At 46.8% G+C, this 27,323-nt stretch overlaps 1 protein-coding gene across 4 annotated transcripts in view; it reads right to left on the bottom strand.

Annotated features, from left to right (window-relative positions):
- The window catches only part of DNAH14 (dynein axonemal heavy chain 14), a 599,282-nt gene that overhangs the window by 334,619 nt on the left and 237,340 nt on the right, over positions 1-27,323 (bottom strand). For all 4 annotated transcript variants that reach the window (XM_075925276.1, XM_075925277.1, XM_075925279.1 and 1 more), the window contains 6 exons: positions 24,491-24,578; positions 22,597-22,847; positions 20,652-20,883; positions 15,915-15,968; positions 1,826-1,971; positions 678-746 (listed from right to left, as the gene is read on the bottom strand). In XM_075925276.1, coding sequence (XP_075781391.1) covers positions 678-746; positions 1,826-1,971; positions 15,915-15,968; positions 20,652-20,883; positions 22,597-22,847; positions 24,491-24,578 — 840 coding nt within the window. The remainder of the gene's footprint in view (positions 1-677; positions 747-1,825; positions 1,972-15,914; positions 15,969-20,651; positions 20,884-22,596; positions 22,848-24,490; positions 24,579-27,323) is intronic.

Raw genomic sequence — 27,323 nt, 5'->3', positions numbered from 1 at the left:
TAAATAAATAAAAATGTCAGGTTCCATTAAAAAACATTTGGTAGTCCAGATTTGGCCCACAGTATGCCTACTGACTACTGCAGGGGCTCAGACAGGTGTTACCAAAGCATATATTAGTGTTTAAGGATGAAGAAGAAAAAGCACATTTTCAGAAATTTTACAAAGGAAGAATCACATGACTTACCAACAGCCAGATATGAGAGGAAGACAGAGGAGGCATATACTATTCTACAGTTCCAATCTCCTTTTACAGGGAATAAGAAGCAACTGTTATCACTTGAAAGAATGAGAGGGAAATGGGGAGAAAAGAAATGATCACAATGTATGACCTTGAATGTACAAAATATTTTGAGAAAAAGAGGAAAAATACGGTGCACTATTTAATAGAAAAAAATAATTTGATCTCCTATTTTTGAGCAAATACATTAAAAAGCAACAACAGATGATGACCACAAATTAGGAAAAACAGTCTCATTATTCCTTTTTGGATTCTGGAACAAGTTACAGAAAAAATAGAGTAATTCTTTAGTTACCAAATGGATAAATATTCTAACTAATCTAGAAGATAAACTATTGTCAAAAATAGTCTAGTGCTTAATCATTATGTGGAAATCAAGAGGAATACTGAAGCTTATGCTTCAGCATTCTCAAAACGTTAAACTATTATTGTCACTTACCCAGGATTCATTGTAATAAAGATTCCACAGGATGTATTGATACGGATCTCTTTCCCTTCTAGCATAAATCTATGTTATAAAACATATTATTAATCATTTACCAAAACAGAAGAGAAGGAAAAAAGAAAAATGTTTTCTGAAAATTTAAATTGGATAACAACAGAATGTGTGTAAACACCAATACTAAAAGACATAGGAATCTTAAAATGCTTAAGAACAAAGTAAAATTATGAGGGAGAATGGAAAGAAAAACAAAAATAAATGAATCTGGAACAACCTAGAACAAAGGGCAAAGCCCAAGTAAATGGGTCTTTCATAGAGAATTTTCACTTTTCCCTTCTAGAGAAAACCTCCCAGGCTACAATAGTCTGTTGTGGAAGCCCACAGCAAGGGTCAGAATAGGGATAGGAAGAAGCAAGTGGTTGGGCTATAAGACCCAAAAGAGGTAGTGCCTTCCCTTGCCTCTTATTATCCACTTCCCAGCTTTGTCTAGACTATATCCCTTTTCTCAAAAAAGGGATGTAAATTAGACACTTCAAAATTGCAAATGAAGCCAGGATTTAAATTTCCCACACCTCATTTGCAATTTTGAAGTGTCTAATTTACATCCCTTTTCTCAGAAAAGGGATGTAATCTAGACGCAGCCCCAATTCTCTCTTTACCCACCTGCCTCAATCATCCCCCCTTCACACTGTTCCAGAGAGATGTTTCCCAGTACTACTATAGTGAGGGTGCAGTATCCCTCTCTTGTGCAATCCCTCCACTGTTTCCTCTTTCCCACCCACATTTAGCATAACCTAGTGATTTAAGTGCATTTAGGGCCTTATTTAGCTACATAAAAGATAAGACCATGTTTAACGTTCTGTTTCCTTTTTAGACCATGGGAAAGCCAAACAGATATTTAGGTTTTTTGTGTTTCTTGCTAGTTTCTTATCAAACCAATAAAACAAACCTTGCCTACATTGCTCAGGAGAAACCATTCTAACTCTTCAGGAATATTTAAATGTGGATATCATAAGGGAAGGATCAATCATAGCGTAGAACAGGTGTATGAAATTCAAATGCCTTTCTGGATCAAAAGCAATAAATAGCCAGTTCTGTAAGGCTTTATTACTTGCAAAAGAACTAAGGAAATCAAAACAACGTACCTGACAACATGGCTATCTTTTGCTGCCTTGATTGTCTGAATCTGTGAAGCAATTACAGACAGAACTTCTATATCTATGCGATTAAACTCATCAAAACAACACCATGTTCCAGTCTGAACTAATCCACTGAAGAATTTCCCCATCATCTTAAAAAAAGAAAGAAAAAAACCCAGATATGTATATTAATAGCTGAAGCTTTGGATGATTTTTGTAATACTGATTCCTGAAAAACTGCATTGTCCTGTAAGCACAAGCGAGTAAGAGAAAAAAATAAAAATATTTGTATTTACTCAAGGGAGCAAAAAACCATTCAAGAAGTATTCTCTGATACTAATCTAATCTTATTATGGATCCGGATCTGCACACAACTCCCAGACACCATCTCTAGAATTAACTGTATTCATTTGCAAGTAATTTTCTTCCACTATTTGATCTGAGGAAGTGGGTCAGGCCCATGAAAGCTCATCACCTAATAAACCATCTTGTTAGTCTTTAAAGTCCTACATAATCCTGTTTTTTGCATGAAGCATAGGACTCTCCTGTGAGCTGGGTGGATGGTGATGTGGAAGTACACATCCTAAAAGTCAAGGGCTGTGAACCAGTCCCTGTGGCCCAATGCTGGAATTATCATAGCTAAAGTTAAGATTTTGAACCATTGTTTTTCTCAAGTAATGGTTGAGTTTTCTGAGATCGAGTATAGGTCTCCAGACTCCAGTCTTCTTTTGGGCGAGGAAATAATTGGAATAAAATCCTCTGTCCCTGAATTGGGTTGGCACTCTCTCCATGGCTTCTATGGCAAGGAGTTGTTAGACTTCTTGTAATAAGTCCTTGTGAGAGTGGTCCCTGAAGAGGGACTGGGAAGGTGAGGAGGGTAGAGGGAGTGTGGTAAAGGGAATGGTGTAACTGGCTGACACGATCTCTAGGACCCAATGGTCCATTGTGATGTCAGACCATTGTTGGTAAAATGGTCTGAGTTGGTGTTGAAAAATGGGAACTGTAGTGTTGAGTGGAAGCATTGTGAGGGGGGTTTGCGAACCTTCAACCACGCCATCAAACGTGCTGCTTGTTGAGCAGGCACTCAGTTATTCTGGTTACGCCTTTTTTGAGGTTTTTGCCTCGTCCAAAAAATTGTTGGTCGAATGGACGTTGCTGGTATCTGGGATGTGTGAAGTCATAGCGCCTTTGGAAAGGCGTGCATCTCTTGCTACAGTATGGGGGTGTATACATCCCCAAGGTGCGAAGAGTGGCTCTTGAATCTTTGCTGGAATGGAGGACCTTGTCCGTCTTCTCCACAAATAACTTCTGTTTGTCGAACGGTAAATCCTCTATTTTATTCTGCAGTTCCCGTGGAAATGCCACAGTCTGTAGCCATAAGGATCTCCTCATAACTATTGCAGTAGCTGTGGTGCGAACCGCTGAGTCCGCCACATCTAGGGCGACCTGAAGCCCCATTAGAATAATAGATTCATAGAGCTGGAAGAGACCTCAGGAGGTCAAGTCCAGCCCCCTGCCAAAGGCAAGACCAATCCCAACTAAATCAACCCATCCAGGGCTTTGTCAAGCCAAGATTTAAATACCTCTAGGGATGGAGATTTCACTACCTCCATAGGCAGGGTTCGACAGTCAGGGTAATCTACTCGCCCGTGGCAAGTAGATTTTAGCCTGGCACGGTGCTGCAGTGCAATCAGCGCATGCGCAGCGCAGTCTGCGCATGCACAGTGTGCCAAACTACGCAGCTGGCGAGTGGGGCTCGCTGCCGCTTGTCAAGCCCTGTCCATAGGTAACCCATTCCAGTACTTCACCACCCTCATAGTGAAATAGTTTTTCCTAATATCCAACCTAGACCTCCCACACTGTAACTTGAGATCATTGCTCCTCATTCTGCTATCCATCACTACTGTGAACAGCATCTCTCCATCCTCTTTGGAACCTCCCTTCAGGAAGTTGAAGGCTGCTATCAAATCCCCCCTCAGGGTATGTCTACACTACAAAGTTAGTTCGAACTAACAGACATTAGTTCGAACTAACTTTCATAGGCGCTACACTAGCACTCTGTTAGTTCGAATTTAATTCGAACTAACAGAGCGCTTAGTTCGAACTAGGTAAACCTCATTCCACGAGAATTAAGCCTAGTTCAAACTTACTAGTTCGAATTAAGGGCTGTGTAGCCACTTAATTCGAACTAGTGGGAGGCTAGCCCTTCCCAGCTTTCCCTGGTGGCCATTCTGGCCAACACCAGGGAAACTCTACTGCCCCCCTCCCAGCCCCGGAGCCATTAAAGGGCCATGGGCTGGCTACGGGGTTTGTGCCAGTTGCAAGGCTGCCAGCACCCGTGCCAGCACACCCAGCAGCTGACACCCCATGAGCCAGCGACCCGATGCCCCGCACTCGTCCCCCTCCTCCTGGGACCAGCCTGGCGGCTCCCAGGAGCCTGCCCGGGGCCACAAGAGGCGGGTGCCCGCGTGGTCTAGTGCGGAGATCGTGGACCTCATCGAGGTTTGGGGGGAAGCCTCCAATGTCCACAGTCTCCACACTAGCCACAGGAACGTGGCAGTCTACGGCCGCATGGCTGCCAGCCTGGCCGCCAGGGGCCACCAGCGCAGCCGGGAGCAGGTGTGCTGCAAGATTAAAGATCTGCGGCAGTCTGACTCCCGGGCCTGCCTGCCAGGGGCCGACCCGGAGGCGTGCCCCCACTTCCAGGCTCTGGACTGCATCCTGGGGGCTCATGCCGCCCCCGCCCCCCAGGAGGTGATAGACCCCGGGGCAGAGGGACCGCTCCCAGACACGGAGGAGGAGGAGGAGGGCTCCAAGAGCCAGGAGCCTGCCGGCAGCCTGCCCAGGACCCAGGACCCCCAAGGCACCCCACAGAGCTGCTCGCCTGTGTCATCCGAAGCCGGGGAGGCGTCCACATGTGAGTACCATCATGCTCCCCTTATGTGTACGGGGGGCTGGGGCGAGAGGGAGCCCAGGGACCGTGCCCCTGGGCCTTGCCCACCACGGAGCAGCAGCTGGGGATCCTGCAGGGGCCCTGGCCTTGCAGAGGGGAGCTAGGTTTCACACACCTGGGCCCCTGGGGTAATTGACCGCTGTTCTTGTTTCACCACAGCCGCAGCACCTGGGACTGCAGGGCGCACCACCCCGCCTGCAGCAGCCGCCCGCGCCCGGGCCAGCAGGAGAGCCAGGAACCAAGAGGACTACCAGAGGCGGCACCTCCGGTTCCTGGAGCACCAACTCCGCATCCAGGACCACTGGGTCCAGGAGGACCTGAGGCTGCGCCGGAGGAGCTTGGAGGCACTGGAGGAGCAGGACCGTGCCCTGTGAGGCCACCTCCAGAGCCTGCTCGACCGCTTCCCAATTCCTCCTGCTCCGGCTCCCCCTCCTGCTCCTGCTTCCTCCACACCCCCCAGTCCCTCCTGCCCCACCCTCCACAACCATTCCCCACCAACGCCCCCAGACCCGCAGTGTTGCGAGACAGGAGAGGCAGCCGGACCCCCACCCCTGAGCTTTCCTTTCCCTTCCTCCCTTCCCTCCCCTTCCAGCTCCCTCATCCCAGGTTTCCCCCTCCCCTCTCCCACCCTCCTTCCTCCCTCCCCCAACCCAGTTATGTTAAATAAAAAGATGTTTTTGTTTGAAAAACAGGTGTCTTTATTTGACAGTAGGTAGGGAGGGGAAAGGGGAAGGGAGGAAGAAGGCCCCAGTGGGGCATGCAAGGGAGAGGTCAGTCCTCCTCCTCCACCAGGAAGCTCTCCCGCAGGGCTTCCCGGATCCGGACGGCCCCCCGCTGGGCTTCCCGGACAGCGGCGTTGCGGGACTGACCGTAGTGGCCAGCCATGCGGTCAGCCTCAGCCATCCAGGCTGGCAGGAAAGCCTCCCCCTTTCTCTCACATAAATTGTGGAGCACACAACATGCTGCCACCACAGGAGGGATGTTGTGCTCGGCCAGGTCCAGACGGGTGAGGAGGCATCGAAAGCGGGCTTTCAGTCGCCCGAAGGCCCCCTCCACCATGATGCGGGCCATGGTCAGCCTGGCATTGAAGGCCTGGCGGGAGGGATTGAGGTGCCCCGTGTAGGGCTTCATCAGCCACGGCTGCAGTGGGTAGGCGGCATCCCCCACCAGGCACACGGGCATGTCCACGTCCCCGAGCCTGATGTGGCGGTTGGGGAAGAAGGTCCCGTCCTGCAGCCGCTGTCACACGGAGGAGTTGCGGTACACCTGGGCGTCGTGTGCTTTGCCGGACCAGCCCACATTAATATCCGTGAACTGTCCCCAGCGGTCACACACGGCCTTCAGGAGGATGGAGAAGTACCCCTTGCGGTTCACGTAACAGGACGCCTGGTGTTCCGGGGCATGGATGGGGATGTGCGTCCCGTCGATGGCCCCCCCGCAGTTGGGGAAGCCGAGGGCGCCGAATCCCCGGATGACGGCATCCGGGTTGGCGAGGCGGACCACCCTGCGGAGCAGAACCCGGTTCATGGCCTTGACCACCTGCGGAGAGAGACACAGCAAAGCGCCAATCAGTGGGGCGCCCGGGTGGCTGGGAGCATTCGTGCCCTGGCAGTGCCCCGCGCCCCACTCCCAGAAGGAACCCCCCTGGCGGCGTGTAGTACGGCCGAGACAGACCAACCCCTCCGGTGTGCTTTCGCCTCCTCCCACCCCCCCTTTGTCCCTGGGGCGGCCCATCCCCTCCTTGCAGCCCCCCTCCCCCCTGGCGCAGTGGCCGACGAGTGCCATACCTGCATGAGCACCGCTCCGACGGTGGATCTCCCCACGCCTAACTGGGTCCCGACGGATCGGTAGCTGTCCGGCGTGGAGAGCTTCCAGAGGGCGATGGCCACCCGCTTCTGGAGGGGAATGGCAGGCCTCATGCGAGTGTCCCTTCTGCGCAGAGCAGAGGCGAGCCATTCGCAGAGCTCCAGGAAGGTGTCCCTCCTCATCCTGAAGTTCTGGGTCCACTGTGGGTCTTCCCAGCGCTCCAGGACGATGCGGTCCCACCAGTCGCTGCTGGTGTCCAGACGCCAGATGCGGCGGGGCACGCCGGTGCCGGGGCGCCGCCGCGGATCCTCCACGGCCCCCAGGGCGGCCAGGTGGAGAGGCAGGGGGCTGACGTGCACCAGGTGGTGCCAGGCAGCCTCGAGCCATTGCTGGCAGGCTTGCAGCAGCAAGTCCAGAAAGTGCAACAGAAGGTGCTCTGGCTCCATGTTGCCACCTGCGGTGGCATCCCCGAAGGGAAGCACCGACACAGACGGGCACAGAGACCAACGCTTTGCTGTCCCTCGGCGAGGTTGGCAAGCAAGCAGGAAAAGCTGAGAACCGGCTGTCCGGGGGGGTCCCTTTAAGCACGAGCCTCAGATAGCCTCAGACAGCAGCCACACAACGCAACTAATGACCTGATGGCCTGCCGGAACTGGTTTCAGCCGCCCTTAAATGCGCCCCTGCGTCCAATCAGTGTGGATGCACTAGTTCGAATTAGCAAAACGCTAATTCAAACTAGTTTTTAGTTCTAGATGCGTTAGTTCGAATTAGCTTAGTTCGAATTAACTAATTCGAACTAAGTTAGTTCGAATTAGCGCTGTAGTGTAGACATACCCTCTCTCTTCTCTTCTGCAGACTAAACAAACCCAAATCCTTCAGTCTCTCCTCATAGGTCATGTGCTCCAGTCCCCTAATCATTTTGGTTGCCTTCCGCTGGACCCTCTCCAATGCGTTCACATCCTTTCTATAGTGAGGGGCCCAGAACTGGACACAATTCTCCAGATGTGGCCACACCAGAACCGAATAAGGGGAACAACTCACTTCTATAGTTCTGCTGGCAATGCTCCTCCTAATGCAGTCCAATATGCCATTAGCCTTCTTGGCTACAAGGGCACACTGTTGACTCATATCCAGCTTCTCATCCATTGTGATCCCCATTCTAGCCGCTGTATAACCCTCCTGTACTATTGATTTTAGGATGGGTTTCTTGGTGTCTGGCAGGTGTTCCATGAAAGCTGTACGTTTAGAATAGTTGTCAAAATTGTGCTTTGACAACAACGCCACATAACTGGCAATGCGTAACAATAGCGTTGCTGAAGAGTATATAATTTTCCAAACAGGTCTAAACGTTTACTCTCTTTCTCCGTTACCACGTTCTTCTACTGTACAGTCTTTGATCTATGTTGGGCTGCATCCATGACCAAGAAGTTGGGTTGCGGGTGTGCGAACAGAAATTCCATACCCTTGTTCAGAACAAAGTATTTTTGGTCCAATTTCTTGTTAGTGGATGGAGCAGAAGCTGGAGTCTGCCAGATCTCTTCATCCGACTCCATAATAGCTTCATGTATGGGCAATGCTATTCTTGCCCGTTGTGAGGGCTGGAGGTTCTTAAGAAGGCGGTACTGTTTTTGTTGGAATTCCGTCAACGGTACTTCCTAGCTGTTTGCTACCCTTTTAAACAGCTCCTGGAACTGTTTGAGATCGTCAAGGGGGGTTTGTGCCCCTTGGAGTCACAGCCTTGTCTGGAGATGACGAGGAATGGTCAGTATCAGAGGTGTCAGACTGTTGGTCATCGGGTTCTGATAATTGACCCTCTTCCAGTTTTGAATGGTGTGGTGGAGAGGGGGGAATACTGGACGGACTGCAATGTCTAGGAGTAGGCAAAGGAGATGGTTCATATCATTGTGTATGAGAGGTTCTGTAACAGCAGGGCGACCACCAGCTTTGATAGTATGAGAGATGATGATGATGACGGTAGGTTAAGCAATAGCATGGATGATCATGCTTGTACCTGTGATGATCATGGTACGAACACCTTGGAGATGAGTAAGGGCTTCTAATATCCTTGGTGTGCCTTCCCCAACCGACAACAGAGAATGGTGGAGGATCACTGACCCTCTGGAAGGGGGTGGGAGGGAGAAGAAGATATTTGCCTTGATCACCAATGGAAAGCCTGTCTTGGTGTTGAGGGAATCGGGCTGGAGACTTTCGTTACATTGGTGGTAACCTCCATGCCGGTGGTGAAGGGGATGGTGCCGGCGAGAAAGTTGGCAATGGAGAAAGAGGACTACTGAGCCTGTCCGACTTTGCATGCACTTTCCTCAGTACTGGGAGATCCGGTGCTGGGCAGGGAAGCAGAGTCTGCGCCGATGCAGTTGGAAGTGTTGGTGCCAAGGACTGCAGTGCCGATGTCAGTGCCGGTGTCTTCGGCGGTACGGCTGCCAGTGCCAGTGATGACTTCAGAGCTGGGCGCTGTGAGTCGGATACCAGTCCCAGTGCTGATGGTGTGGGTGGAATGTGACTTAGGGTCTGAGTGTACCTTTGGTCTAGTGGGGGTGGTGCTGGACGTACCAGGTTTGTCCGCCGTGCTGACCCTAGTTATAGGCACTGATGGTAGAGAGTGTGCCGGAGATGTGCACTTTTTTGACCAAGACCATGGAGTTGGGAATGAGGCCCTTCATTTTTGGGGCCGAGGAGGGTCAGAGGAAGCCACGGATGATGCGGAGTCTGGCTGCTGAAGCACTTTGTCAAACAGGAGCATGCGAAGTTGCATCTCTCTATCTCAGCGGGCTCTGGCAGGGAGCTTCGATCAATGCAGGCATTTTGTGGCACATGTGCCTCTCTCAATCACCTTATGCATGAGGAGTTTCCATCCGATGCCAGCATAGGATCCCATCAGAAGTCACATTTCTTAAAGCCTGGTGATGCCGACGTTGTATGAGGGGGAAAAAACCTGTGTCCCTCTCAAAAAAGACAGAAAAGGAAGGGGTCTCTTTTGCTTGCTTCTTCTTGTTCTTTCTTCTTTTTTTTCTTTTTAAACAGTCAACGAAAGTACAACAGTCCTTTTTTAAAAAAAAACAAACTAAGATTTAATAACTAACTATAAGACTAACTGTGACTAAAACTACAAATTAACACTAACTACAATTTTGGTTTCCTGACTAAACAGGATGAGGAGAGGAGCTTGCTCCTTCTGCGACCGAGGGCAGCAACAAAGGAACCAGCGGGAGCTAGACTGCGCGTGTGAAGAGAATGGTGCGAATGGCACGACATACTAACTGCACATGCATGGTCCGGCTGACTACTACTCTTCAAATCTCTGATCTACGGCACCAGGAAGAGTCAAACAGACCTACAGTGGAGCACCCACAGGGACACTACTTGAAGAAGAACCTCCGTTACTGCACAAGGGGAGTAACACTCTTCTTCGAGGAGTGTTTCTGTGGGTGCTCCACCTTAGATAACTATGAGCCGTACCCATGAAGGAGGTGGGTGCTTCAGTTAGGGAGCATCTTGTACTGTAAGGAGGGCAGTGTGGCCAAAAAGGGTACCCCTAGAGGGCATAGTGCCTTGCAAATGTGTGGGCAGAGGACCACGTGCCTACCCTACAAATGTCCACGAGGGGAATGCCACGCATGTAGGGCATGGTAGTGGAGGTAGGCTTGGTTGAATGGGCCTTGATGTGCGATAGGGTTTACTGACCACTAGTAGTGTAAGCTAAACTAATACATTCCACTATCCACCAAGATATCCTCTGAGTGGAGACAGACATGCTGAGCAATCTCTCCGTGGTGGAAACGAACAGTCTGTTTGTTCTGTGAAATTGCTTAGTTCTGTCCAAGTAGAAGCAAATCACATGTCTCGCATCAAGTGAGTGCAATACAGCCTCCCTGGCACTTTTGTGAGGGTTTGGGGAAAGTACAGGTAAGATTAGGGGTTTGTTACAGTGAAAGTGTGAGGAAACCACTGGGAGAAATTTCGGGTGAGAATTTGCAACACCACTTTGTCTTTATGAAATATGGTGAACGGCAGGTTTGACATGAGCGTGCCAGTTTCACTGATTCTCCTGGGCAATGTCAGTGCTATGATCAAGGCCACTTTCATGGAGAGATGAATCATGGAACTTGTTGCCAGAAGTTCAAATGGCTTCATAGTGAGGGCCCATAAGGCCAGGTTTAAGTCCCTGGCCAGCGTAGGGGGCCTGTGAGATGGGTAAGTATTCTGTATGCCTCTCAGAAATTGTTTGGTGGTAGGGTAAGCAAAAATTTATTTATTATTGATAGGTTCATGATGTGCTGCTATGGTGGTGAGATGAACCTTAAGAGAACTGAGCAATAGACCAGAGTCTTTCAGCTCTAACATATATTGCAGGATGACGCTGAGAGGCGCTGTGGTTGGTATCAAGTTTCTACATTCTGTCCATGTGAGGACCCTATGCCATTTGTAAAGGTAGGATTTTCTGGTTGATATTCTGTGACAGTTGAGTAAGATTTGTTCTACTTGCATCTAACATGTTCACTCTAACAAGGTAAGCCATTGAGAAACCAAGCATGAAGCTGGAGTGACTGGAGGTTGGGATGGTACAAGGTGCCCCTCTCCTGTGTTAGGAAGTGAGAAAGAAGGGAGAGACGCCATGGCTGTTTCATGGACATTTGAGTAAGGTAGGTGTACCACATCTGTCTCGGCCAGTCAGGGGTGATAAGGATCACTGTAGGTAATTCTAGTCTTATTTTGCTGACCACTCGGTTTATGAGGGGGATGGCATGGTGTATGAGGGGGATGGGTAGGCATATGAGAGCATTACATTCCATCGTATTGCAAGCGCATCCCCAAGGGAGTGCCTGCCAATGCCTGCACGTGAACAGTAACGTGGACACTTCTTGTTGGCACTGGTTGCAAACAGGTCCACATTGGGAAACCCCCAGCGTGTGAAGAGGCAATGTAGAATCAATGAATCCAGTTCCTATTCGTGGTTGGATTTGAAGTTCCTGCTGAGGCTGTCAGCCATCAGATTGTCTCTGCCCAGGAGTTATGAAGCTTGTAAGTATATGTTATGTGCTATGAACCATGCCCAGAGGCGGACAGCTTCTCTGAATAATGGGAAAGATCTGGAGCCCCCTTGCCTGTTTATGTAAAAAGTCGTTGCTTGATTGTCTGTGAAAATCTGAACTGTACAATTTTTTATTTGATGTAGGAAGTTTTGACACGTGTAGAATACTGCCCTGAGCTCCAGAACTCAGGATGTGTGGAGGCTGGATTCCTGGTCCGATCATTGACCCTGGTAAGGCGGCCTAGATGAGCTCCCCACCCAAGGAAGGATGCATCCATCTTAATTGTCTTAGACGGGGTACATTTGCAAAAAGGGACACCAGCGCACACATTTCTTTGGTCTGTCCACCAGTGGAGGGAGCGCTTGACCCTGGTTGGGACAGACACTATCATAGAGATGGAGCTCTATCGTGGCCGGTACACTGTCTGGAGCCAATGTTGCAGTGATCTCATGCGCAGTCTTGCATGCAAGACCACCGATGTGGCTGCGGCCATATGGCCCTTTAGCTGTAAACAAGTTCTCACCGTTGTGTTTGGCAAGTTCTGTATCATCATTATGAGGTCCCTGATAGCATGAAATCTGTTGAGGGGTAAGGAGGCTATGGACATCATGCAGTCAAATTAATTTGATCATTTGTGATGGTTGGAGTTTGCATTTTTCAAAGTTGATCTGAAGCCACATTGTGAGAAAAAGGAATCTGGTGAGGGAGACGGCTTCCTGTGTAGCTGAGCTTGCAGTTGCTCTTATGAGGCAGTCATCCAGATATGGGAATATGGAGACTCCTTGTCTGCTCAGTTAAGCAGCCACAACTGCTGGTACCTTTGAGAATACCCTCGGGGGCTGTAGAAAGCCCAAAGAGGAAGACAGTGTACAGGTAGTGTTTTCTGGTGACTGTGAACCTGAGATATTTGCCATGTGCCAGATGCATGGAGATGTGAAAATAGGTGTCATGAAGGTCAAGAGTCAATAATCAATTGTCTTTGTTCAGGGCAGGAATTATTGTGGATAGGGTGACCATTCTGAATCACTGAGAATCTACATGTTTGTTTAGTCTCCTGAGATCGAGAATAGGTCTCCATCCCCCGACTTCTTTTTGGTTAGGAAGTAATGGGAGTAAAATCTCTTTCCCTTGTATTGTAGTCCTTGTTCTACTGCCCCAAGATGGAGTAAGTGTTCGACCTCTTGTATGAGGATTGTCTCGTGAGATGGGTCCCTGAAGAGGGATGGGGAAGGTGGGTGGGTAAGGGGAGGGGAAGTAGAAGAGAAAGAGATATAGTACCCATTCCTTATAATGTCCAGGACCCATCTGTCGGTGGTGATGGTTGACCATTGTTGAAAGAAGGGTGCGAGATGTTGCCAGAATAGGCGGAAAGGTTTCAGCTGCCTTGAACAAGAAGGTGATATTGGACTCTCAACATACGGTTCAAAAGGTTTGTCTTGATGTAATCGGTTGAGAGGTGGTGAGTTGGTCTGAGTTTTGTCTCCTACTAGTCTGTCGTCTTCTCCTATTGTCAAACTATCTCGGAGGCTGGGAGAAAGCAGTTGATCTATATCTTTGATTGAAGTTTCTGTTCTGCTTACGCTTTACTGCAGGTACGTGGCTGCCCAGAGTTTTCAAGGTAGTACGGGAGTCCTTGAGAGAGTGAGAGGCATCCGTGGTGTCTGTGAAGAGTTTTGACCCCTGAAAGGGGAGGTCTATGACTGTTGCTTGGACCTCTCATGGGAAGCATGAAGGATGTAGCCAAGACGATCTCATTGCCATAGGAGTCACTAGTGACCTGGAGGCAGCATCAGAAGAGTCCAGTGAAGCTTAAAGGGCCATGTATGTTATCAGCATGTCCTCATTAATGTTGGCCCTGAATGGCTCTCTTTTGTCCTTGGGTAAATCCTTAATAAATTTCACCATACTTTCAAAAACATGGTGCGTGTACTTGGCAAGCATCGCTGTATAATTAGAGATGCACAGTTGCAATGAGGCTGAGGAGTATGCCTTTCTTCCCATCAGGTCGAGTCATTTCCATTCTCTGTCGTATGGCATGTTCCTCGTGGCAGCTTGTTTTCCTCTATGGCTCACCGTATCTACCATGATAGAATTTGGGGTGGGATGGATGAATAAGAAGACAGTGCGATATAATATTTCCAGTCTGATCTATTGCAGACAGGTTACATGGTAGCTGGGGTCTGCCAGAGGACTTTGGCCAGATCCAAAAGAGCTGGGTCCTTACGGAAGGCCACCTTAGCTGCAGGGAAGGCATGCAAAATACTTGTTAATTTGTGCTGAGCTCTGGGAGGCTAACCAGAGACACTTCTAGGGTGTCCGCTACCCTCCTGTACAGCTCTTGAAAGGACCTGAAGTCGTCCTCCACAGGGGGAGGGGTACAAGAGTATCGTCAGGAGAGGAAGAAGAAATATGCACTGGTGGATAAGCTGTACACTCATCATCAGTTGAGGGGGGATCAGCATCTTCTTGATACCAGGAGGTGTCCATCGATGGCATAGTGCCCACGCTTGGTGGCAGAGCTACGCTGTTTGAGGCTGCGCAGTCTGTGGTTGCTAGCTCCTGTAGGGAGCCCAAGGGTTCCAATATGGCCAATTTGGTGGCATGGGTGGAGGTGATGGGAGTCACTGAGGCATCTGCCACAGACGCACTGGTGGATGCATCTGTTGGTATGGATGCTTAGGTGAAGAGTGCCTTGGAGTATGGCTTCCACTGATGGGTTCATTGTCCTCATCACTAGACAGGCAGTGCTGAACGGGTTGGAGTGGATAACCCAAATCTGCTGGATGCAGGTGTACCATCGGTGCCGAATAGCAGCGTGGTCGGTATCAACGTAACCCAGAGTTCCTCGACCATCGTTAATGGAGGGGCAACTGATGCAGGCAACACTGATGGTGCGGAGGACGGCAGTACTGTTGCAATCTGCAGTGCTCATGGCGCCTAAGATAAGGCATGCTTCTGTATTTTTGGTACTGTGGGAAGTACTGTGGGTGCAGGTACCCTGACAGGCTGCGGTGCTGATGGTGTCGGTCCATGATGTGTCTTTGACATGGCCTTCTTGGGTGCCGAGTCAGTAGATGTCAGTGCAACTGGTGCCAATTTCAACTTGGGCTTACTCGGTGCCCTGTTTGATGGCCTTGATAGGTCCTTACATCCTCGGGACCCATGTTCTGACAATGGTCCTGGCACCTCCCTGTCCCAAACCCTTGAATGGGTCAGTGCAGGGGGTATTTTAGGTGCTGTCTCCTGCTTTTTTGAGGGGGAGTCACCTGTGCCCACCATGTGGGAACTCTTCCTAGAAGTCTGAGGAAGATTCTTGAGAAGACGTGGCAGATAGGAACACCTTCTCTGACATGGCCACTGGTGAGTGCTCTGGATTGGAGGCTGGTCTTACAGCGTTTTCCAGGGAGATTAACTTCAATTGAAACTCCATCACCTTCTGCGTGTAGGCTCTGAACTGTTTACATGCTCATGTGCTGTGACATGCTTTTGGCCAAGGCACTGAATGTACTGAGAGTGCCCGTCAGATATAGGAATTGAAAGCCTACAGGTTAGGCACTGTTTAAAACCTGGGAAACCCAGCATCCCAGGTAGAATATTCACAGGTTTGGTGAAAGAAATCTAATCCTAGGTAATGTAAGAACTAATAAAATTAAACAAAATTTAAACTACAACTAACACTAACAGCAAAACTTGAATGATTTAACTGGAGAATTGAACAAGTAAGTAACTATCCTAGCTAAGAAAGGGAAAAACTAAGTTGGAGAAGAGAGCGGTTCCAACTGACACTGGCAGCAGCAGTGAAGAAACTGAAGGGACGGTTGCCACACATGTGTGGTGGAGGCACCGTGTGAGTTGTCTGCCCCACATGCATGGCTTCCAAAAATTTCTGACTAGGCGCGCAGCGGCGCCTAGGACACCTAAGGTGGAGCTCCCACAGGGACACTCCTCAAAGAAGAAATATTTGTAGGATAGAACTAAGAGGAATAACATACATTATTTTTCCTTTTGAAAGCTGAGTTATAATAGATGAGAAACACTCTTAAAAATCAGATATCAAAAGAGAAGCACTAAAATGCTATTTAGATATGTTTCTTAGCTATTTATAACATCATGCAATTAATTCATTAAAAACCCCAAGAGCAAATGGCAGTCTAATCTTTATAGCGGCAATAGGTAGTGGATGAGCCTTGTTACTGTATTATCGTTTGGAGGGGAATTGCATTGATTCTGCTTTGCAGTACTATCCTGTTAAAATATTCAAGATAAAGAACATTACATGCCTTACCTGGTAATCCATGCTCTCAAAACAATTAAAAACCACACAGAATCTTCCCATGGCCTAAGGGAAAAAATACTGTTTTAGAGCAGACATAATGTGTTATTAAAACATTAAAATAATAGCACATTAATAAGGTCATCCCCATAGACATAAAAACTGTTGAAATAATATTTTTGAAGAATTATTTTTGATAGACAAATTTTAAATATGTGATTCTAAAAGGAGACAAGCAACCTCACCTTAGATCTGATGCACCTTTTATATTTCTAAATCATTTAAATCATAACTCTTAATATTTACAATTGGGGCACTATTCCCAAACTTTTGAAAGCTGAGCCACCTTCAGGAAAACTATACAAATTATGTTCCACTACGAGCATGCCCTACTTCGCCTCCTTATCTTAGGCCTTTGCCTACACTGCAAAACAAAAGCAAAACCACAAAAGTTCCTAACTCAGGTTAGCTAATGCAGCTTTAAAATAACAGTGAAGACACACCAACTAAACTTTTAGAAGCTCAATTTCAATCCAAGGATGCCCTACAAACCTTAATTTAATTTACTAACCTGAGCTAAAACCAATGTTTTAGTGTTTTTGCACACGTTTTCTTTGGCAGTGTAGACATACATTTAATGCAAACATTTTCCATACCTTTTCTTCCCCAATAGCTTGTGGAAGAGAGAACAGGAACAATCTATACCAACCTTAGATAACCAAGAATAGTGAGTGGGCTGCATGAATGGTCCTCCATCTCAGTGGACTGCAGCAGCCCGTGGCCCACTGGGGTTCCACCAGGGCTTATGGACCCTCTGACTGTCATCCTCTCACACGCATCTCTTGCGCACTGCAGCGCTGCATTTCCTATTCCTTCAGCTCCCTTCAAGCACTTTTGGAGTGCCACAAAGTGTCTGATTCATACCCAATCCCTATCCCTCCTCCTCCCTCAGAGAGCTTGAACAGCCATGAACAGCTGATTTCTGAGGAAAGCAACCACAACTGCCATGCATTTCATGAACACCCTGAGGGCTGTGGAAAGTCCAAAAAGGAAGCACTACAAACTGGTAATGGGAATGACCAACTGTAAAACAAAGAAACGACTTAGCTGGAACGACCACGATATGGAAGTATTTATCTTTCTGACTGACAGCAGTGTGCCAGTTCCCTAAATCGAGGGAAGAGATAATGGAAGCAGGAATCACCATCCTGAACCTTGTATTTTTATAAAGGCATTGAGATCTCTGAGGTCCAATATTGAACAAAGACTGCCTTTGGCTTTCCGGATTAGGAAATATCAGGAATAAAACCCTTTGCCCCTGCACTCTGGAGGAAACTCCTCTACTGCTCCTAGTGCAAGAAATGACAGCACCTCCTGGTTGAGAAAATTCTTGTGAAAGGGATCCCTGAAAGAGGACAGGGAAGGAGGCCATGGGAAAGTGAGGGCTACCATGTCTGAGACACAGCAGTTTGAAGTGATCTGTGACCACGACTAGTGGAAGTGAGATAAGATGATTAACAAAGGGATGATTTGAGGAGGAGCGTTGATGACGTGTAAACTTTCCTGTCAAATAAATCCAGTCTTTTAGAATCTTTGTCTAATGTGTAGTTCCTATATTGTGGTGTTTTAGCCCTTTGTTGTGCCACATCTACTACCAAGGAATTTGGCTGAAGGTGATTGAAATAAAAACTCAGACCCCCTTGGGTGACACAAAATACTTTTTATCCGCCCCTTTGTTGGTAGATAAGGTGGCTGCTGGAGTTTGACAGATGTCGACTGCAACTTCCAACATGGCTTCATCAAGCAGGATGGCCATCTTTGAAGATTGGGAAGTTTGCAGATTCTTAAGGAGGCGATGATGTTTCTCTTTAATCTCTGACAACTGTATCTCTTGACTAACTGTGAAAAGGAGTCCTGTGGCACATTATAGACTAACAGATGTATTGGAGCATAAGCTTTTGTGGGCAAAGACCCACTTCGACATGCATCTGACTAAGTGGGTCTTTGCCCATGAAAGCTTATGCTCCAATACATCTGTTAGTCTATAAGGTGCCAAAGGACTCCTTGTCACTTTTGCAGATCCAGAGTAACACGGCTACCCCACTGATTCTTGACTAACTGCCACCCTCTTGAACAACTCTTGAAATTGTTTTAAATCGTCAGGAGGTGAGGCATCTCCAGGGATAACTACTTTGTCAGATGACAAAGAGGACTGATCTGTAGGAGATATATCAGGTGGTTGTACCTCTACTGCAGTAGGCTGCTCCTGGTCAAAACGAGGAGGTTGAGGAGACACTGGGTTCTGTTCTAAACCAGATGAGGGTGGAGCAGGCGAATGTCCAGATACACTCTCATATGTTGACTGTGGACGAGATCTGGATTTGTAATGAGAGAAGTATCTGTATGGCGAATGATGTCTGTCAGTTGCAGTGGTGGTGGCAGTCATCATGGTAGTAATAATTGCTATATGTGGGAGAATGCCTGTATGTGTGAGGTCTCCAGTATTCCCTCTAGTAAGGGGATCTTGGTGATCATGGAGAGAGGGAGGGAGTGTAAGATCTCCTTGGAGGATGTGATGAAGAGGCTGAGAATTGTCTTTGGGAGTAATGAGTAGGCTCTCTAGGTGGAGTGAGGAACAGAGATGGTAGTCTGTGTGAAAAGCGCTGCCGATTGTCTCAACTGGTCGGAAGTGAAGGGGATGCCAGTACCGCCAGTGGTGGTGAGGGTGCTGGTGCCAGTGAGAAAGTCAGTGATGGAGAGTGTGGAGAAGGGCTTCGGCGCCGATGAGTCTTTGCCATTGCCCTTCTTGGTACTGCAGGTGCTGAAGTCGGTGCTGGTAATTGTGGCATGGCACTTAACGGTGCCAGCTGTAAATGTGGCACCGGTGCAGATGCCAGTGCTGATGGCTTTGGTGCCGGGACTGCTGGCACCGGTGCTGGTCATGCGGTCGGTGCCATTGTCGTCAACTTCTTTGATATGGAAACCACTGCTGAGATAGAATGGGAAACGGGTATCCCAGATGTGCCTGGCTTCCTGCCCATGCTCACTCTACTACAGGGTACAGCGGGAGAGACCTCACCAGAGAGGGTTTCTTTTTGTGCATTGGAGCCGGGGTCGGAGAAGAGGCTCATCGGTTTTGGATCTGTTGAGGAGTAGGAGAGGCTGATCCATCAGGCTGGAGGGCCTTGTCAAATAAAATCATGCGAAGCCTCATCTCTCTGTCCCGACGGGCCAGGCCGTTAGCTTTCTGCAATGGGGGCATTTTTGCGGCACATGAGCTTCCCCTGAGCAGCGTATACAGGCGGAATGTCCGTCTGAGGCCAGCATGACTACTAATGTCACAATAGCTCGAGCTGCTGTATCAGCTATGTCCAGGGCTATCTGTAGAGAGGTTTGTGATGAAGCATGAAGTTCTCTCTTGCATGATAGATTTCAGTATCGGTCTTTTTGAGTCTGGTAAATGCTCAATGAGGGAAATAAGCTTAGTACAATTGTCAAAATTTTGGTTAAAGAGCAATCCTGCATAATTTGCTATTCAGAGAAGTAAAGTTGCCGATGAGTACATCTGGTACCCAAAGATGTACAGACGCTTATTTTCTTTGTCTGCAAAATTATTTTTATATTGCGGAAATTTAGCCCTTTGCTGAGCTGCATCCACAACTAAGGAGATAGGTTGAGGGGGGGAAAATAGAAATTCTGTGCCTTTAGGCAAGACAAAGTACTTTTTATCTACCTGCTTATTGGTTGGAGGTATTGACGACGGAGTCTGCCAGATCTCATTGGCAGCCTCCATAATATCCTCATCTATAGGAATGGCGTTTTTTGCGTGCTGTGACAGTTGAAGATTTTTGAGAAGCTGGTGTTGTTTTTCTTGGACCTCAGTCAGCTGGATCTCTTGGCTGGCAGCTACCCTTTAAAAAAGTTCCTGAAATTGTTTCAGGTTGTCAGGTGATAACTGACTCATTGGGAGAGGAGGATGATTGGTCAGTCGGTGAAATGTCTGGCTGCTGTTCCTCTGTCTCAGACATTTGTCCCTCCTTGGGTTCGGATTGATGGTGTATCTTGGAGGGAGAAGTTGTAGGTTCCGGACTGTATATTGTAGAAGAAGATGAATATTTTGCCTGGGTGGATGTTCCCGACTGCACAGTGGTTGATATATTCACTTTTGACGATAGTGGTGAGTTGACCAATGGTCAGAATAATCATAATAATCTGAATGGTGGTGCTGCCGATAGTTCCATATGTTGGGGAATGAAACCGTGATGGAGATACGTTCATGCAGTGCATATGATGGTATGTATGAGGAGAGAGTACTGGAGAATGTATCAATCCGAGAGATCCCCTTGAGGATGGGGGAGGTGACAAAGAAGTGTATCTCTGGTAAGGTTGTTGGGGTACATGGAAAAGATTGGAAACTAGTCCATAGTGTCTGTCGTGGCTGATGGTAGAAGTCTGTACCATAGGAGAATGTATCGTAGATGACAGTGATGATGGAGTTGGTGAAAACTAAAGTGGTTCTCGGCTGATGTTGCTTGTTCTTTGCAATTTTTGCAAATCCTCATTGCTTTTGCAGATTCAGACTAACATGGCTACCCCTCTGATACTTGACTACAAGTGAAATGTGTTTACCATTAGTGATGAATTCAGACACAAGCTGAGTAGCAGAAAAACTACTGGCTATCTATTCTCTAAAAGGAACTGTCATAAATACTCTAGATTTATTTTGTCATATCAAGACATTGTACTTACTTTTGACAGGTCTTTGACAGTCTCAGTTTTTCCTGTACCAGCTGGACCAGCAGGGCAGCCTCCTAGATTCAAGTGTAGTGCTCCAGTAAGGGTTAACCAGCACCGGTCAGTGAGCGGTGTAATAACCAATCGAGAGGAACAGCCCAAGTACTCGTAGCCATAAACAAAGGAGGCATTACCTTGAACTATCCTACAGGTGCTATTCATTTCATTCCATTCATAACGCAACTGCCTGAAATGATATTTGTGAATCAGAATCTGGTAAAATTAATGACAAAGGAATTAACATCACGTGTTCACTTTGTGAAAAATGCATGGATTGTTTAAATACATGGATAAATTAGACAGAGTTCAAGGTGCAGAAAGAATCAAACAAAAAAGAATAATCGTAAATAGGAGAAAATTTAGAAAGCGAAGTTAACTCCATTATAGACTGAAAATAAAGCATTCATTTTATCATAATGATATGCAATACTGATTATGAGTAAAAATACCACTAAATTGGAGGGCAGCAAGGTAGGTTTTTAACATATGGCACACTAGCTTGCCAGGCACTATTGGGTTTTGTGGATCCTGCTACCACACAATAAAAGTTTTGTAGGGCACTTCAACATACTGTTTGAAACACTGGGATTGTCATTCAGTCTCAGTATTGGCTCCACAATGGCTTCTTATCCCAAACACTTTGCTTAGCCAGTTCCAGTCTCCACCTTTGTCCTGACTCCTCATGTGCTTTCAAGTCAGTCCCTCAACCATTTTCCTCTTAGATTTCATCCCCCTCCCCCCCCCCCCCCCGTCCAGGTACTGTTCTTTTTACATTAGAGCCAGACAGATTTTTTCTACATGCCCTCTTGGCCCAGTGGGAATAGGAGGTCGTTGACTTTTTGCTTACAGTTTTGATGCCTGGCCCTGTGCTCTCCAGCGGCAATCCAGAGCTATATCTGCCAAGAAGTCCTGCTAAGCTCCAAGCTAGAACATACCCAATATGGACAGAGTATTTGGGAAATTGGGCTGAAAGGCTCTAGCACAGGAGCGGAAAACTTTTTGGCTTAAGGGCCACAATGAGGTTCAAAAATTGTATAGAGGGCTGGATAAAAAAGGCATGGATGACCTATCCCCTATCTAACCTTCTGCTCCCCACCCTCTGACTATTCCCCAGGAACCCTCATCCCCTATCCAACACTCCCTGCTCCCTATAACTGCCTCCTATCCAACCCCTGCTGCTACCTCCCCAGGTCCTCCTACCCAATTCCTCCTGTGCCCCACCCAACTCCAGGACTCTGCTGATTCCTACCCCTTGACTGCACTGCCTGAAGAGCTGATGGCGCAATGAGTACACTGCCTGGGCACTGGGGGAGCTGAGGCTGCAAGGGTGGGGAGAAAAAAGGGAAAAAGCTGAAGGCTAGCCACTCCAGGCAGAATCTCGGAGGCTGGACAGAAGGGTTCAGCCTCTGAGTTCCCATCTAGGGCCAGATGTGGCCCACAGGCTATAGTTTACCCCTCTCTGCTCTAGCAAGTCTCTACTGGGCATGTGCAAATTGTGATTTTTTCAAATGCATATAACTAGGCCAAATTTGGGCAGATTTTGACAGAACTGGCAAAAGGTACATTTCTGACCCAAAGGATACTGTCCTGCCAAATCCAAATCCATGCTGCAAAGTATGGGTTGATATAGCTTCTCAAAGTATAGGTAACCACAAATTTTTAACATAGAAAAGCAAGCATTTTCCCCAAGGTTTGTTCCTAGAAACAGTCCAATTTTTTAGCCAACATTTTAAAAAAACCACCAAAAAACAATTCCTAAGCCTAAAGTAGATGCTCAGTATAGAAAACTTCAGCCTTAGTACTTAAATGTTGATAAAGTTATAAGCAACTGAAAACAACGTGTAATGGGAAGCAATTAAGTGTCGCTATTACACTCATCTATAATTTAAAAACCTTGTACCTTGTCCATTCAAAATCCTCCATTTTGAAGATTTGTTTATCTATCAGACTGGAAAGTATGTCCCTACTGTGGATGTACAAAGTAAGCAGTGCTTCTAGTGTGGTTTGCTTGTGAAGTTGAATAATGTCCGATGCCATCTCTGCAAGCTGCTCTAGATGATGGACTAATTCATCATGGACTCTTGTCAATCCCATTTTTGGATCAGAACTCTGGAAAATTCTTGTACAATCCTTGCTGAACATAATTTGGCTCTAAAAAGGCAAATATTATTTTGGCAGCGTTAACTACAATTTTGATTTCTTTGAATTCAAAAGTACATGTTGCACAAGCACATGGATTGGTTTAGTAACTTGGGGGCAGATTCTGACATCCTTATATTGATCAGTGCTTTACTCACAAATAGTCCCAATGATGATAAGAGCTGTTTATGATGAATAATGGTAGTTGAACCCCATGCTTATTTGATTTTTCCCTTCTTAACGCAGAGAAAAAAATTATGCAAATTTTTCACACTTAACCTTATTCAAAAATGATCACATTTTTCTGTATTTTTCTGTATTTTACTTCAGGTTACTAATAAATGGTAGATTAATTTTAACGCTGGAAAACATAATTCCAGCTATTCATATAAAATTATAGGGATTAAATTAGCTGTTACCATTAAAGAGAGATCTTGAAGTCATTATGGAAAGTTCTCTGAAAGCATACATTCAGTGTGCAGCAGCAGTCAAAAAAGTGAGCAGAATTTTAGAAATAATTAAGAAAGAGATAGAGAATAAGATACAGAAAATTGTATAAAGCTATGGTACACCCACATCTTGAATACTGCATGTAGCTTTGGTCCCCTCATCTCAAAAAGATATCTTGGCATTGGAAAACATTCAGAAAAGGGCAACAACAATTATTAGGGGTCTAGAATGGCTGCCATGGGAGGAAATTTTAATAAGACTGGGATTTTTCAGTTTAGAAAAGAGATAACTAAGCGGGGATATATATGATAGAAATCTATAAAATCATGACTGATGTGGAGTAAATAAGGAAAAACTATTTACTTGTTCCCATAACACAAGAACTACAGGTCATCACATGAAATTAATAGATAGCAGATTTAAAAGAAACAAAATAAAGTATTTCTTCACACAATACAGTCAACCTTTGGAACTCCTTATCAGAGGATATTGTGAAGGTCAGGACTATAATAGGGTTCAAAGAAGAGCAAGATAAATTCACGGAGGATAGCACCCTCAATGGCTATTAGCCAGGATAAGCAGGAATGGTGTCCCTAGCTCCTGTTTGTCAGCAGCTGGGAATGGGTGACAGGGGCTAGGGACATCACTCCTGCCCTGCTCAATAATTACCTGTTTTGTTAATTCCTTCTGAGGCACTTAGCATTGTCCACTGTCAGAAGACAGGATACTGGAGTAGATGGACCTTTGGTCAGACTCGGTATGGCCGTTCTTATGTTCTTAAATATAATTAGCATATAACTATTTTTTTCTGTAAGCTTCTGTTACAGTCCTTAAAATTACCCTCCTACCACTATTGCTCTATTTTAACTCTATTGTCAAGACTATTGTTTTGTCACTTTTTCCAATACAAAATACACCATTAGGAAACCTTTAAATTTCTCCAACCGTCTTCAATAATCAGAGAACTAGAGTACAGAAGCAGGATTAAAACTGAAAAAATTGTAAAAAAAATATAGTTTATGTAAAAGAATCATCTTATCATCAAGTAGTCAAACATTTTGTACTGAAATTTAGAATCCTGCAGCCATATAGCATTATTTACACAGGATTTGGATATTTAAAAGAAGTTTCTCACTGCAACAGATATCCAAATACAAGTGGCAGAGGCATTTTTCTGATCTGAATGAGTTATCAATGATACTTACCACAAGAAGCACCACTTGTCCTGGATGATTCAGAAACCATTGCTTAAATTCCATTTGATTCCACTCTATCACTCCAATCTTCACAAATCTACAAACATGTATCAGTAAACAAACACATTCTACAAACACATTCCACTAAATTAAGTTTATATGATCATCATAGAAATACTATTAGTCAATTATTATGCTGCCCAGAGGCAACACATGGGGGGGGGGGAATCCAAATTCATGTCCCCCACAGACTTGTTGCTTGGCTTGAAGTGATCAGGCTCACCCAAACTAAGCATGCTCAGTAACAAGACTGAAGCCACTGCCCTCTCTCACTGCCTTGTCACTTCCACTCACCCAATCTAGAGGCATGGGTTGTCTCTGATGTTGCTATATACTAAGCAGATTTTTGTAGCTGACTTCATAAGAAGACGTTACTCACCTTCATGCAGTAATGATGGGTCTTTTAGATGGGTCCCCATGGGTGTGCTCCACTCATGGTGCACGGCTTGTCCTGGCACCGCATCTCGGAGGCTTTGCATAGCTCTATTCAGCCCGGTTGCACATGCACGGTGTGCAGCATGTGCCGTTCGTGCTCTTTGATCTTTGCGCACACCCAGCTTACCTGTAAGTTCCTCTCACTGTTTGGTATCTGTAAGGATACAAAAAGAAACAACTCCAGAACGGGGAGGAAGAGTGGGACGTGGAGCACCCATGGGGACCCATCTCGAAGAACCACCCTTACTGCATGAAGGTCAGTAACTACTACTTCTTCAAATGGTCCCTGTGGATGCTCCACTCATGGTGATTTCGTAGCAGTACTCGCGTTGCGTTCCTGGAATTCAGGTTTGTCAATGACTGCTGAGGTCACCGAGGACTCGGGCATCCACCACCACGCTATCGCGTAGTGGTTCATAAAAGTCAAGCTTGAGGACCATGTGGCTGCCTTGAAGATTTCTGGCAGTGAAACTCCTCTAATAAACACCGTGGATGTTGCACCTGCCCTGGTGGAGTGTGCCCTAGGTAGAGTCTGAAGGGGCTTGTTATGGATTGAGTGACACTTGGTGATGCAAGAGACTATGATCCTGGAAAGACGCTGGGAAAACAGTGGGTTACTCTTGGAGTGGTCCACCGTGGATACTATTAGACGGTCGGTTCTGCGCTAAGTCTGTGTTCTGTCTATATAAAATGCTATAGCTCGACATACATCAAAGGGCTCGTCTACACTGGCCCCTTTTCCGGAAGGGGCATGTTAATTTCAGAGATCGTAATAGGGAAATCCGCGGGGGATTTAAATATCCCCCGCGGCATTTAAATAAAAATGTCCGCCGCTTTTTTCCGGCTTTTAGAAAAGCCGGAAAAGAGCGCCTACACTGGCCCCGATCCTCCGGAAAAAGCGCCCTTTTCCGGAGGATCTTATTCCTACTTTGAAGTAACAAGGGTTTATGAAGGGGTTATGAAGGTTGGACGGGTATGCAACGTGACTAAGTCCTTGTTGAAAACCATGAAAGGTGGTGTTGCCATTAATGCTGCTAGTTCGCTGGTCTGGGGTGTAACAGGGACCCCTAGTTCTGGGATAGAAGGTCTGTGAGGAGTGGCAAGGGACGTGGTGGGAACAGGGACATCCTGTGAAGGAATGGGTACCACGGTTGTCTTGCCCAGACTGGTGCTAGAAGTATGACCCGGGCTGAGTCTTCTTTGATTTTCTGGATTACTCTTGGAATAAGTACCGTTGGTGAGAATGCATAGAGCAGAGGCACTTCCCAACGGATTAACAGTGCATCTCCAAGGGAGCTTTTTCCCATGCCTGCTCTGGAGCAGTAAAGGTGACACTTCTTGTTCCCGAATGTCACGAAGAGATCTATTTGTGGCGACCCCAAGTTCGAAAGTTGTTGTCCAGGACATCAGGGCGGATTTCCCACTCATGATCCTGAGGGAAAAATCTGCTGAGAGCATCCGCCATGACGTTGCTCATGCCTGGTAAGTAGGACGCTACCAGAGTGATGTGGTTTCATACACACCAGTTCCATAAGCGGACTGCCTGTGCGCAGAGTAGCTGGGATCGTGTTCCTCCTTGATGATTGATATAACACATAGTTGCTATGTTGTCCGCAAGCACTTGGATGGTCGTACTAATAATGTGCATGTGAAAATGCTTGCACGCAAGGAATACCGCTTTTAGTTCTAGGAGGTGGATATGGGTCCGCTGCAGACCATCTACCTTGCCCGGACATGCCATCGATGTGTGCACCCCAGCCCAAGAAGGAGGCATCCATAATTAGCTGGGCTGATGGCTGTTGGGGTTTAAATGGGACACCTGCTAGCAGATTTTTGGGGTTCAGCCACCAACCCAGGGATCTGCGAACTAAAGCAGTTGGGTTTATCACCTTGTGCATGGAATACTTCATTGGAGTATACACCGATGACAGTCAATGCTGCAGATAACGAAAGTGAAGTCTCGTATGTTGAACTACGAAGCTGGTGGCCGCCATATGCCCCATGAGGCAGAGACAGGTAAGTACGGTGACTGTAGGGGCATGGATGACTACTGTGGCCAGCTCATGTATAATCCAAAAATGCTCTTGAGATAACTATGCACGTCCTGTGGTGGAATCTAGATGTGCACCTACGAAATTTATACTCTGCGTAGGATCTGGAGATGACTTCTGTTCGTTGATTATGAGCCCAAGCAACAGAAATGTTTGCCTGGTTACTGTCACCATGTGTAGTACATCTTATCTCAACCTGCTTTTTATAAGGCAGTCATTTAGATACGGAAATATGATCACGTCTCTGCAACATAGGTGAGCAGCTACTACCGCTAGGGTTTTTGAAAACACCCTGG

This window comes from Pelodiscus sinensis, chromosome 3, assembly GCF_049634645.1.
Source record: "Pelodiscus sinensis isolate JC-2024 chromosome 3, ASM4963464v1, whole genome shotgun sequence".
Classification (NCBI taxonomy): domain Eukaryota; kingdom Metazoa; phylum Chordata; order Testudines; family Trionychidae; genus Pelodiscus; species Pelodiscus sinensis.
This window is presented reverse-complemented; position numbering and strand designations above follow the sequence as displayed.